Raw genomic sequence first — 12,958 nt, 5'->3', positions numbered from 1 at the left:
TGGACTTTTCATCTGACCCAGCAGGGCAGATAAATGCTAGTATAGGTGCTAGCTAGCATTTGAATATGCAGAGAATAAGGTTATAAACCCTTTCTCTCCATCATTCACTGTATTTTGTTTGTGCTGCTGATTGGTTTAAGTGTTTGTTTATCTATTAGATTTTTTTTCATAGAATCATAGAATTGTAGAGTTGGGACCCCAAGGCATAGCTGCCAAGTTTTCACTTTTCTCATGAGGAAGCCTATTCAGCATAAGGGAAAATCCCTGTAAAAAAGGGATAACTTGGCAGCTATGCCCAAGGGTCATAAACTTGAATTCATTGCTTCCTAGCCTCTGGAGTAGGAGAAAACAAGCTTGTTCCATCCTCCGTGTGGCAGTCCTTTAGATATTTGAAGATAGCTATCATATCTTCTCTCAGGCTAAGCATACTCAATTCCCCCAACTGTTCCACATAAAGCTTGGTTTGATCATCTTGGTCACCCTCCTCTGTACACATTCTAGCATGTCAGTATCCTTTTTAAATTATGACACCCAGAACTGGACGCAGTACTCCCATGTATAGTCTGACCAAGGCAGAATAAAGCAGGAAAGTTATTTCTCTCGATCAGGACACTATACATTTGTTGATGCAGCCTAGAATAACATTAGCTCTTTTTGCTGATGCATCACACTATTAACTGATGTTAAGCTTGTGGTCTACTAAAATCCATAGATTCTTTTCACATGTACTACTGGCAAGCCGGGTGTCCCCCATCTTATATTCGTGTAGCTGGTTCTTCCTGCCTAAGTGTAGAACCTTACATTTGTCCCTATTGAAATTCATTTTGCTAGTTTCGGCCCAGTTCTCCGATCTGTTATGGTCATCTTGAATCCCAATTCTATCTTCTGTGGCATTGGCTACCCCTCTCAGTTTGGTGTCATCTGCAAATTTGAGGAGCATCCCCTCCACACTTTCCGTCCCATATTGTGATCCTGATTATTTGAGCTTTGAAAAGTGGAGGAATGTACCTCCATGTTTGCTCAGTGCTACTGGTTAAGCTTGCTGTAAAGGTGCAGTCCTTTATACATTTACCAAGGAGTAAGCCCCATTGTACACAATAGGATTTGCTTTCAGAAAAGCCACGGGTATGATTCTGTTGCAACATTACCAAGACAGATAAGAGGTGACAATAGTGTAAAGTGTACTCTCTTATGGGGTTATTGTGTTCGTTAAAATTTCATAGCCCGAGGCCCTACAAGGTACTATAATTGTAGCAGAATTAAGAGTCCTAGTCTGTCTGTTGTAAGCTTCATATTTTTAGTTGCCTTCCTACAATTGAAAGTGTGCAAGTAGAAATAGAAAAAAATCAAATATTCCTATTGAACTAAGAAGTGAAAAATCAGGTTAAATTATGTTTCTCACCTGTGAAGAGTAAGTGACATGCAATTTGTGGAATAGTTCTGTGACTAGCTGCCACTTCTCTGGTATTCAAAACTGTCATTCTAGATTCAGGATAATCTAGTTCAGTGGAAAATTAAATTTTACTGCCTGTGCAGGCGAGTAGTGTCATTTCAGGCAGTGACAATAGGGTTTGACTGACATGTGCGTCCATGTTTGTGTTCTTTGTATTATGTGCACATAGGAATATAGGAAACTGCCTACTGAGTCAGACCATTTGGTCCATGTAGTTCAGTATTGCCTATACTGACTAGCTTCAACTCTCTGGGGTTTGAGGCAGGGTTCTCTCCCAGACCTACCGGTACCTGGATAGCAGATACTGTACCTACCACTAAACTACATCCCTTCACCTAATGCAAATAGAGAAATCTAACATGCTATATTTCAGCTTATGCTGTGTTTCTCTTTCACAATTACGTATTCTACATGAGCAAGTGAGACTTAATTGAGTGCTTTTAATATTAATGGGCTATAGAGGAATCTCCTACCTTGTTTGGCACATAGGACTACAGACTCCTATTTTCTGGGGAATGGCAGACCCCCATGTCACATGATCAGTTTTAAAACTTGAGGCAGATGACTTAGAGATCTGCTTATTTCTGGGAGATCCCAAGTACCATAGGATTTTCTAAATTACCAGAAGTAGCTTTCAGGATTGCTGTGGTTGATTTACTGCCATCATCATTCAATGATATTCTTTTGAAGTCAAAGCATTTAACTAAATGCTATTCTATGCACATTTATTTAGGATTAAGTTCTACTGAAGTGGGCTTGCTTTCGGAGCACTGCATAGAATTTCTCTACCTGCTAATGGTTCAAGAATGAAATGGAATAAATAAGAGTTAACACTAGCGATAGAATATTGGAAGGTTCTGCTGGAGCAACTGCTACTGTAATTGTGCAGATTTTATTTTATTTTCTCCTTGGGAAAGTACATCAGATTGGAAAGGTGACATCTGAAAGTTAATTTTCCTCCTCTAGAAATAGCACTCTGTAGATTACAGGCAGATGGTACTATAAATGCAGATGTACTGTTTGTCCCACTGTTTGTGGGAGTGGGAAATTCTCATACCATAATAGTGATGGTTTTTGAGAACACTGCTTGGTTTAAGCAGTCTTTGGTCACAAGTGAATGGTAATTTATGTCTTCAAAAAAATCCTCTTGATGGCTGCTTTTGCTTCGGTGCCGAGAAAATGAGTTTTTTTGTAGAGGTTTATAGCCCTATGTTGGAATAGTGTATTTATTACTGGAGGAGAGCCTGATTTACTCCTAACAGTGTGCTCCTGTACACAATCAAGCAAAGGGTTACTTCCTCTTAGAAAGCAGAACAGAAGACGGCTCATGCAAACAGTATTGCCCTGTTTATTTACTTAATACATTTATCCCCCACTCTTTCACAGAGTAGCTTACAAAATAAGGTAAACCATCCATATAAAATACAAAACAACAGAGTAAACACAACAAATGTTAAAAGCACCAGGGAAAAGCACTGCCATTTTTCAGGGATAAATACTGTATGTTTTTTTTTAAAAAAAGCTTTTTTCCACATGGCAAAAAAAGACAGCAGAATTTCACCAGCAAGTTGCCATCATTCAAAAAGCCTTCTGTTTGATTACTACCTGCCACACCTCAATCAGCAGGCATATATGAGAAATCAATTCAAAGTTGACTTCCTTCAATGGGCAGGCCAACATTGAGAGGTACTTAAGGTATCTAGAAATTGATACTGTAATTACAACCTTAAACTTTATTTAGTTTTTTATTATTTTAAAAATATGAGAAAAAAATAGCCTTTTATAAACTGTGGGTGTAGGAAACCAGCACACATTTATCAAAGATAGATTAGGGTTAATGCTTTCCTGTGCTTTAAAAAATGAAGCAGATTTTGTGTGTGTGTGCTTTGCACAGCAGCACATATACTCAAAACTCAAATTGCCTTATGGTCTTTGTTTCTTATAATATGCATATTAGGGTCAGTCAAGTAGTAATCCTTTCCATTATTGAATTATTTTTTACTGACCCTTATTCAGACTTGTCCCTCCACTAATGGAACGGCTTCTTCCATTTGTGGAAGGGATGAAGATCCAGCAGAGGCTCCCAATGGATGAAGCGAGGAGATTATTTGTATTGATTCCCCCAGCAGTGTATCCCATCCTTTTCTGGAGGGTCACACAATCCTTCTGAGCAGCACTGTAGGGGAAAGGAGGAATCAGTAACAATGGCCTTCCCTTTCCTTCATTGAGAGTGTCCCAGGAGCATGGCTACCTCAGGCAGCTGGTTTTGGGTGTCATGAATGGGCAGGAGGTGGTTAGTTACCTGGTTAATTTTTATTGTGTATTTACTCAGAGGGAGAAGCACTTAATGACATTTTCTGTCTCGGGTGCCAAAGTCAGTTGGCCAGCCTTGCACCTTGATGTGGGGTTGAGGTGCAATTTCCTATTCCGCCTGTGGCAGCATAATGTCTTGGGCCATCCCTGCTCATGAGAACTCTGGATCTAACCCAGACTGTTAATTGCTTTCCAGATAAACCTTCAAACAATATAAATGCCTTGCGCAGGTGCTGTGCAAAAGCTGCATTTTGTATGCAATAGCATACGAAAAGGACTACTGTATGTACTAGAATTGAATACAATAAAAACTGGAGATTTAAACCTGAACACTTCATTGACCACAGCCCTTTTAGTATGAGTGGCTCTGAATGCTCTGCAAAAGATAGCAAACTACACTCTTAGATTAGTGGGAGAATCATTGGTTGATCCAAGAGATCATCATGGGAAAGCTGCACTTAGAATAAGCCTTCCACACATGTATCCACCAGGGTAGTTTCAAATCTGCGTCCCTGTTCTTATTGCTAGCTCACATTGGGGTTTCTGTCTGATGGAGGTGCATGCCCCTATCTAGACCCACCAGTTTTTAAGCTACAGGTAGGTAGCCGTGTTGGTCTGACTCAGTCAAAATAAAAATAAAAAATCCTTCCAGTAGCACCTTAGAGACCAACTAAGTTTGTCATAGGTATGAGCTTTCGTGTGCATACACACTTCTTCAGATAAGCAGATTAAGCACAACTGAAAATGGGGCTTGTATCAGTTTGCGATTTAATGCTGTTCTGGCATATACTTGCTAGTGATGTTTTGTTTATTTGATTTTATTTATTAAATTTATATCCCACCCTTCCTCCCAAATGAGCACAGGGTGGCAGACAGTAAGTGATAAAACATCTTTAGAACTATTCCAGTACTGTACAGATGCAAAATGGGAAAGATGCTATAACCTGAGCAATTTAATGCACTTTTCCTCTTTCTAATGTGACACTTTAAAAAAAACACACACACAACTACCTGACCCAAGCCAAAGCTGTCAATAAAAAGCATTGGAATAGAGTGTGCTCTGCATCGTTCAAAATCTTATGTATTGACTTAAAATGCAAATGTATTTGAAGCTTTTGCATCAACTCTTTAGATCGCAATTTATTCTGTCTTCTCTTGTTTTTGTAATCATCGCCTGTTCTAATAATACCACAGTCCTTCAGGCTATATATAATAAACACACTGCTGGCAAACAGCATTGATAGCACTCCAGTCATGTGATTCCCCCCCCCCTAAATTTATTGCAGAAATGATTAAATGTCTAGAGCACAATTAAATGCATAGTATGTGCACATGTGTGTATGTACATGTGCACAAATGCCTGTACTGTATGCATTTGGCTAAATATGGAATCACTTTGGTTCTTTCTGCTAACACAGCAAAAACAACACGAGAGGCAGCAGTTATAGGTTCCTGGTCTCTGCAGGTGCTGTGATTCTCCAGCGGCACACTCTATTGTCTCTTTAGACAGCTGGATACCAACAGGGCTGGCTCTAGGGGTAGGCTGGGTGGTGCAGGGCGGCAGGCCGCTGGGCTGGCAGGGGGGCACCGCACGGCGCCCACCAGGGCGGGGGCGCCAGAGCGATCTCCGCACCACGGCGCCAGGGCGCCTGACATGCTTGAGACGGCCCTGGATACCAACAATTGGCAAGCTAGACTGTGTGCAAAGGAAGGTGACCAAGATTATCTAGGGTCTGGAAACTACATGAGGAACAGTTGAGGGAGTTAGATAGGTTTAGCCTGTAAAAGAGGAGATAGAGATAATAATAATAATAATAATAAGAATTTATTATTTATACCCTGCCCATCTGGCTGGGTTTCCCCAGCCACTCTGGGCGGCTTCCAACAGAAAAATGAAATAAAATAATCAATTAAACATTAAAAGCCTCCTTAAACAGGGCTGCCTTCGGATGTCTTCTAAAAATCTGGTAGCTGTTTTTCTCTTTGACATCTGATGGGAGGGCATTCCACAGGGTGGGCGCCACCACCGAGAAGGCCCTCTGCCTGGTTCCCTGCAACTTGGCTTCTCGCAATGAGGGAACTGCCAGAAGGCCCTCGGTACTGGACCTCAGTGTCCGGGTAGAACGATGGGGGTGGAGACGCTCCTTCAGGTATACTGGACCGATGCCATTTAGGGCTTTAAAGGTCAGCACCAACACTTTGAACTGTGCTCGGAAACGAGAGAGGTGATATGATAGCCTTCTTCAAATATCTGAAGTGCTGTCACATGGAAGATGGAGCAAGCTTGTTTTCTCCTGCTCCAGAGGGCAGGACTGAACCAATTTATTCCAACTATGAGAATGGAGAGCCCAAGTAAACATTAGGAAGATTTTTCTGACTGTAAGAGCTGTTTGACAGTGGAACAGACTCCATTGGAAGGGAGTAGACTCCTTCAATTGAGGTTTTTAAGCAGAGGTTGGATGACCATCTGTCAGAGATCCTTTAGTTGTGATTCCTACATTGCAAGTGGTTAGACAGATGACCCTTGTACAATTCTATGATTCTATTAACTGTATAAGGAATGTTGGATCTTAAAGCTTGGGCCATATGCTTTAATAATTGAAATTTTAACGAGACTTTGTTAGATTGTTTTGCCCTTTAAACATTTTTTAATTCTGAAATTCTTACTATCCATTATTCTTCTCTCCCCACCCTCGTCCCCTGATATTGAGCTGAGAGAGATTCTAAGGTGTATTTTATCTTTGATATTATTGAATGAGGTTGGACTGGAAAAAATGTAGAAAATATGCTCTCCCCTGCCCTCCCCCCCAATGACTAAAGCAATTCAGTATCTCTGCTCCATCCCTTCCCCACTTCCAGGCCTTTAGGAATTGCTGCAACTGACTGAACAATGACCTTATAGCCAAGAAGCCTTTGCAAAACCTGTTGGTGATGTTTCTAGGGTGTGTGTATAAACTGGAATGTCGCGAACAGCCTTGGGAGTGGCTGCAAAACAACCTTAAGGGGCTGTTAGTCCTAGTACATTTCAAAATACAATTTGCATTCCTTTTGTTAAAATACTAAATATTCAAGTCTGATTTTGGTTTAGGCATCTTGTGTGCAACCAGACACTTGATGGTTAGGCCAACCTACCATATTGTAGTTTGCGGCTTTTCCTCCTCCTATTTTTTTTAAAAAATTTTTTTTAAAGTTTTATTACCAGGTTTACAGTTCGCTTCATTATTGCCAGTACGGCTGTTTATGAAAGCCTTTGAAGCTTGCTTATCACTGATGCGCTGCTTGTCATTTTGCAGTTAAACCATGTCTTCCCATGCCAATAACTGCCTTACCAACGCTTAAGGTTTAGTCCATGGTGCGTTTGCATGTATGGTGATCACGGTCGCAGGCACACCATACATCTGAAGTGCATTTAAAGCATATGGTTTCTCCCAAATTATTCTGGGAAGGTAATTTGTAAAGGGTGCAGGGAATTGTAGCTCTTTGAGGGGTAAGCTACAGGAGTCTTAGGCATAAGTCATAGACTTTAAATGTGTCACAGCCTAAACTATTGACCATGTGGCATTATAATACCACCTTTTACCTTTCTGTGTGCTAGGACTCAGTTGCTTTTTCTTAGTATTGGGACTGCATAATGTGAAGACCTTTCCTTTAAGCCTACTCTGAAAAGAAGTATCCTATGGTACATCTTTGATTTGTATTAAGTATTACATCTTCCTTCCAATATTGGGGGGGGGGGAATAAATCCTTGTTTCCTTTCCTTTCCTTTTAAAAATAGTAAAATATTAACTCCTGCCACTTAAGCTTCAAATGCCATCAAACCTCCCCAGCAAAAAGTATATAGGGAAATTCATGTCAGTTTGGTAAGTGGCAGGGCTTAGAGAACGTGAGGTCTGCTGTGGCAAGTGCATTGCCACTGCTTGAGGTACTGCTCCTTGCTTGGTTACAAGCGGGCAGACCTTCTGTTTTGCAATTTAACATGTTGAAGAGCGACTTAACTTTCAGATTGCAAAATTGTCCTGGAACGTCTGTGGAGAAGCAAGTTGGTTTTTTTCTTTGAAAACTGCAATGTAAAGTATTGTCTCTTTCAGGCCCAAATTGCCTTTCTTCAAGGGGAAAGAAAAGGTCAAGAGAATTTGAAGAAGGACCTAGTGAGGAGAATAAAAATGCTGGAATATGCTCTTAAACAGGAAAGGTATGTGCCAGTTTTCTAAACCCTGAATTGTTAACTGTGAGTATAGGAACTGCTTCTCAGTCTTGGAAAGGCAACAACACTGACCTTCTGGACCTATTCATGCCTTCACCACAAAACAGCCTGTAGCTACCGGTAAGTGCAGGCTTTTCCAAACCGTTCAGCAGAAAATATAATTTTGCAAAAAAAACCCTCAGCCATACTTAACTTTATAGATATTAATATTGTTGCCCATCCTTGAGGCCTGATGAGAGAGAAGGAGCAGAACCCATGTGTCAAGTTATTTTAAAAATGTCTGGTAAACTAGAGAAGAAAAGAAAGTACTGAATAGTCAGTCTGAAGATGCAGAAAATATGATATGTAAGGAATCATTCAGTTATTTTAATTTCCACAATGTAAGTTAGATGTGCTAAAATCCACAATAAAATTAGAACAGGCTAAGTCAAGATGGGAAAGTCAACAAATAAATTACTAATGTGCATTTAAGCCAGACAGTTGACCAGTGCACTTGTTTATAAGACAGTGTTGACAAATGGCATCCTGTATCAGAATAAATCAATTGAACTGCTATATTGATGTCAGTTGAGCTGCTCATTGCTGACTTGCAGCTGAACTATGTTTGGGAAAAGACCTAGGGCATAATTAGACTTAAAAAAAATTACTAGTCCAGAAAAGGCTTGAAAAAGCACACAAGCTGTCAGGTGATGTGGGAAATAACTCAGAAAAAAATAGAATCATAGAGTTGGAAGGGACCATAAGGGAATCTAGTCCAAACCTCCCACAATGCAGGAATCTTTTGCCCAGTGTCGAGCACTTTGCTTCCTTCCCAGAAACTAGGGCTGGATTCAGAGAAATGTCCGCCTCCCAGAAGCTTTCAGAATGTGCTCCGTCCAGTTTTCAGATACCCAGTTCCTTCCTCAGTTCGTCATGTCATAGTCCTCCCCATTCAACAGAACCATATAACCATTGGGAGAAGCTTTCTTGGCTGCTTGGAGGGGGATACCAGATGGAGGAGGAGAGTAGATCTCAGCTTTCCCATCAACTCCCTTCCATGGGTGTTTCTCTGGATCTAATTATTTGCTTCCAGTGTAAATAGAGTAAAATCTAGACCCCTAAAGAAAAAAAAAATCTAGTAGAGATTTGCTTGAGAACACGGAGGACCACATCACAGACCCTGTACTAGCTAGTTGTGATTAAGTTCTTTTGAATGGGATTTAAATCAGATGTGACTTAACATGTTCCATTAATTTAGCTGGAAGTAAATTCCACTGATTTCAGTGGGGTTTATCTCACAGTAAATATCTTCAGGATTTCATCCTTAATCACAATGAACTGTCAGATTCTACTCACAATTAGTTACACTTAAACTCATTTGCTTCAGTAGCCTTGGGCAAACCTAACTCTGAATATGATCAGGCTGCACCTTAGCAGGATCAGAGCCAATATACACAACTTGGATTTTACTGGATTAGATACTCTTATCACATGTGCACATGATTTTCCTATATGAAATATCCTGTGCTTAGGAATGCCCTAAGAAAAATTGCACTTGCAAAGCAAAGCGAAAGATTCAGAATGGTTTTTTTTAAAAAAAGAATTAAGAGGAAACTAACGTTAGTTTCCAAAATCTCTTGCTCATACACACACACACACATGCACACAGAATATGCCAGGTTCATTCAACCTTTATTTTGATTATTGGACCCATCCTTTCTTTAAGAAGCTCTGGGTGGCATAAATGGGGTATCACACTTCCCCCCCCCTCATCACAACCCTTTGAAGTAGGAGCTGCTGAGAGTTAGCCAAGGCCACCTACTGAGCTTCATGGATGAACGGAGATGTGAACACCTGTCTCCCACCATTTTTCAGGATGTTGGCTAGTTCTGCATTTTGCATGATCGTTAGGTGACTGATCTATCTCTGTGTTGTGGAAAGCTTTGAGTTGCAGCAATCAAGGAAAATGCAAGCTTTGGTACTGGTGTTCTATCTTTTCTAATGCCTAAACCCAGAATGCTCTAATATAATTTAGTTTAGGTTTGTTGTTGTTATTTAGTCATTTAGCCGTGTCCGACTCTTCGTGACCCCATGTACCAGAGCACGCCAGGCACTCCTGTCTTCCACTGCCTCCCGCAGCTTGGTCAAACTCATGTTGGTAGCTTCGAGAACACTGTCCAACCAGTGTTTATATTCCCATTTATATCCAAAATTGCTGCTTTATGGTTACCTCCAAACTGAAACTGGCATCACCTCTGTGATAGGCAAACAGTTAGCAGTATGTTCAGATGGTCTCCAGGCAGGAGACTTAAATTGCTTGTGTGAACTCTCAAATTGACCAATTCCTTTGGGGTCATTTAGGGTGACTGCTTTTACTGAACATTTTGAAGATTCATAAAGGACAAAATTTGTAGAAGTGTTTTTTAAAAAAACATTTCTTTATAATTTGTGACTCAAAGAGCTACTTTCAGCAAGCCTGTGGACTTGAGCTAACCACATAGAAATGTTGACTTGGAGCAGCAGATTGTGATGCTGTCATAAACTGCCTCTGTAATTTTCAAGTTCCATTGGAGGGAACTGTTTAATTTAAAAGTTCACTTTCCATGACAGCAAAGAAGTAGCTGCATGGCTCTTTGGATTCTGGGCTGTATTGTTGGTCTTGTGAGTAATTTTATGCATAGCGTTGGATCCAGAGTTTCTGTGAGCAGAGCACTGCTCCCAGGATACTCCAGCAAGTTACAGTACTATATCTGTTCTAGTACATTTCAAAGCTGCTCTCGTATATTTCAGTGATAACATTGTCAGGAGATTAAAATGTAACAATAAATAACCCTTAAAAGACACCAATCTTTTTAGATGTCATACATGCCCACAATCAGTCTCACTCACTTTCATACCTTAAGTACGATACTAAAGAAACCCAATACCCATATTTGTATGTAAGCCTTTTGGGTTATGTTTCTGGTCAGTGCGAGATTAGAAGCTTCTTCTTGAGAGAGCTCCTGCCTCAGTGCTTTTCCTGGCAGCGTTGCTTGTTTATGTCTCTTGGTTTGGCAGCAACTCCTGCATGTTTGGCAGACTTGGTGAGCACAGCTGGATTGGATTTTTCAGGTCTTTAGATTGCAGGTTTGGCAAACTAAACTGGTCCTTTCAGCAGAAGCCGGCCTTGTGAGATTAATTTGCCCATTGATAGTTATTCATATGTCAAGCATATATGAATGACAAAAAAACAACAGCAAAGGCTCATAATGCTTCTGATGTTTAAAAAAGAATGATTTAGAGAAGGCATTTCTAGGAAAAATGCATGTATTTTACACTGAAGAAACAAGTGGGAGCAAAATATTTTCATGTCCTTTTTCTAAAGGACAGGTAGCGTTTTCACACACTAATTTACTCCTTTTCTTTTCCTTTAAAGAGCTAAATACCACAAGTTAAAATATGGCACAGAGCTGAATCAGGGAGACATGAAGCCTCCAAACTATGATTCAGGTAAGGATTGATTTGTGTAAAGGAAAACGAGACTGGGCAGAAGAGAAAAAGCTGCCATTTTGAGAAATGCATTGACTTAGTCTGATATGTATGTAAGGGGGGTTGGGTGTGACTACTGGCCCTGCACATCCTCTGCCTCTTCACGTGCAAATCTCTCTCTCCCTCTCCCTCTCCCTCTCTCTCTCCAATTAAGTCTGTCTAAATTTAACCTTAGCCTCCATAGCTAGCTGTTGTCCCCCTTGGCTTAAAATGAAACTGCCTGTATGCTGCCAGACCCATAATATATAAAACAATGTTAAGGAGGATTCTTATTGTTAGTTTTAATTCTTGTACGCTCTTAACAAGCAGTTTGCTGGTCCTTCTGTCCTTAGTGGGAGATTTAAGGAAAGTTACATTAGGAAAATACTTATTAGCTAAGTATTCTCCTGTGCTGGCATGCTGCATATGCACCCATTGCTTCAAAATTTCCTCATTACCGAAAGCAATTTGGTTTCTTTCTCTTTTTGAGGGAACATGAAGCTTTGTGAATAGGTGGAGAAGGTAGACTGTTGTTAAACTTATCACAACTTTTTATGTTCCTGCTCTGAATTCTTATGTACAGTTTGCATTTGTTCTCCTGTGTTGTATAAGTCCTTGCAAAAACACAGATATATAGGAATTAAATGTGTATTATTCTACAGATGTAAATAATTAAGAGAGTGTAACTATTTTATTTTTTAAGCATGCTATAATGCACAAGACTGCTTAAGAAAAGTGGGTTTCAAAACTATTGGTTTTAATATTTCAGATGAAGGGAATGAAACTGAAGTTCAGTCACAGCCAACTAGTCAGTTAATATGGAAACAAGGACGGCAGCTGCTCAGACAGTAAGTGACCTAAAAACGGGTTTCAGATGAGGGTCTTTCAGGGGTCAGCAACCTTTTTCAGCTGTGGGCCGGTCCACCGTCCCTCAGACCATGTGGTGGGCTGGACTATATTGTGGGGGGGGGGAGAAATGAACGAATTCCTATGCCCCACAAATAACCCAGAGATGCATTTTAAATAAAAGCACACATTCTACTCATGTAAAAACATGCTGATTCCCAGACCGTCTGCGGGCCGGATTGAGAAGGCGATTGGGCCGCATCCGGCCCATGGGCCTTAGGTTGCCTACCCCCTGGTCTTTCCTATCTGGGACTAAACCTTGGACCTTTTTACAGACAAAACACATGCTCTACTGCTGAGCTTTGCTTCTTCCCTGAGGATATATAGCAAAATTATAACGAAGGCAGGATGAGGTATTGATTAAAACTTGAATAGCTTGTGATGAGAAAAATAGGGTGGGGTTAAAGCGTGTCACACTTGATGGATGGTTCTTAAATTAGTTCTGGGTTGTCCTGATAGCAATAAGGATTGGGTATGGAAGGCTGCTCATTCCATTCCTCCCCACTTGAAAACCCCATGTTAAATGTTCCTGTTTGGAACTTCTGGTTCTAGATTGAGAGAACTGGAACTCCTTTCACCAAGAGCCTTGAGTTTAC

The 12,958-nt window shown here is 40.5% G+C and overlaps 1 protein-coding gene across 3 annotated transcripts in view; it reads left to right on the top strand.

Annotated features, from left to right (window-relative positions):
- The window catches only part of STRN (striatin), a 50,868-nt gene that overhangs the window by 2,988 nt on the left and 34,922 nt on the right, over positions 1-12,958 (top strand). For all 3 annotated transcript variants that reach the window (XM_035108286.3, XM_060272900.2, XM_035108288.3), the window contains exons 2-4: positions 7,855-7,958; positions 11,365-11,438; positions 12,226-12,304. In XM_035108286.3, coding sequence (XP_034964177.1) covers positions 7,855-7,958; positions 11,365-11,438; positions 12,226-12,304 — 257 coding nt within the window. The remainder of the gene's footprint in view (positions 1-7,854; positions 7,959-11,364; positions 11,439-12,225; positions 12,305-12,958) is intronic.

This window comes from Zootoca vivipara, chromosome 3 (assembly GCF_965207765.1).
Source record: "Zootoca vivipara chromosome 3, rZooViv2.hap1.1, whole genome shotgun sequence".
NCBI classification, from domain to species: Eukaryota; Metazoa; Chordata; class Lepidosauria; order Squamata; family Lacertidae; genus Zootoca; species Zootoca vivipara.
The sequence above is the reverse complement of the archived record's forward strand: the minus strand, read 5'-3'. Positions and strand labels throughout refer to the sequence as shown.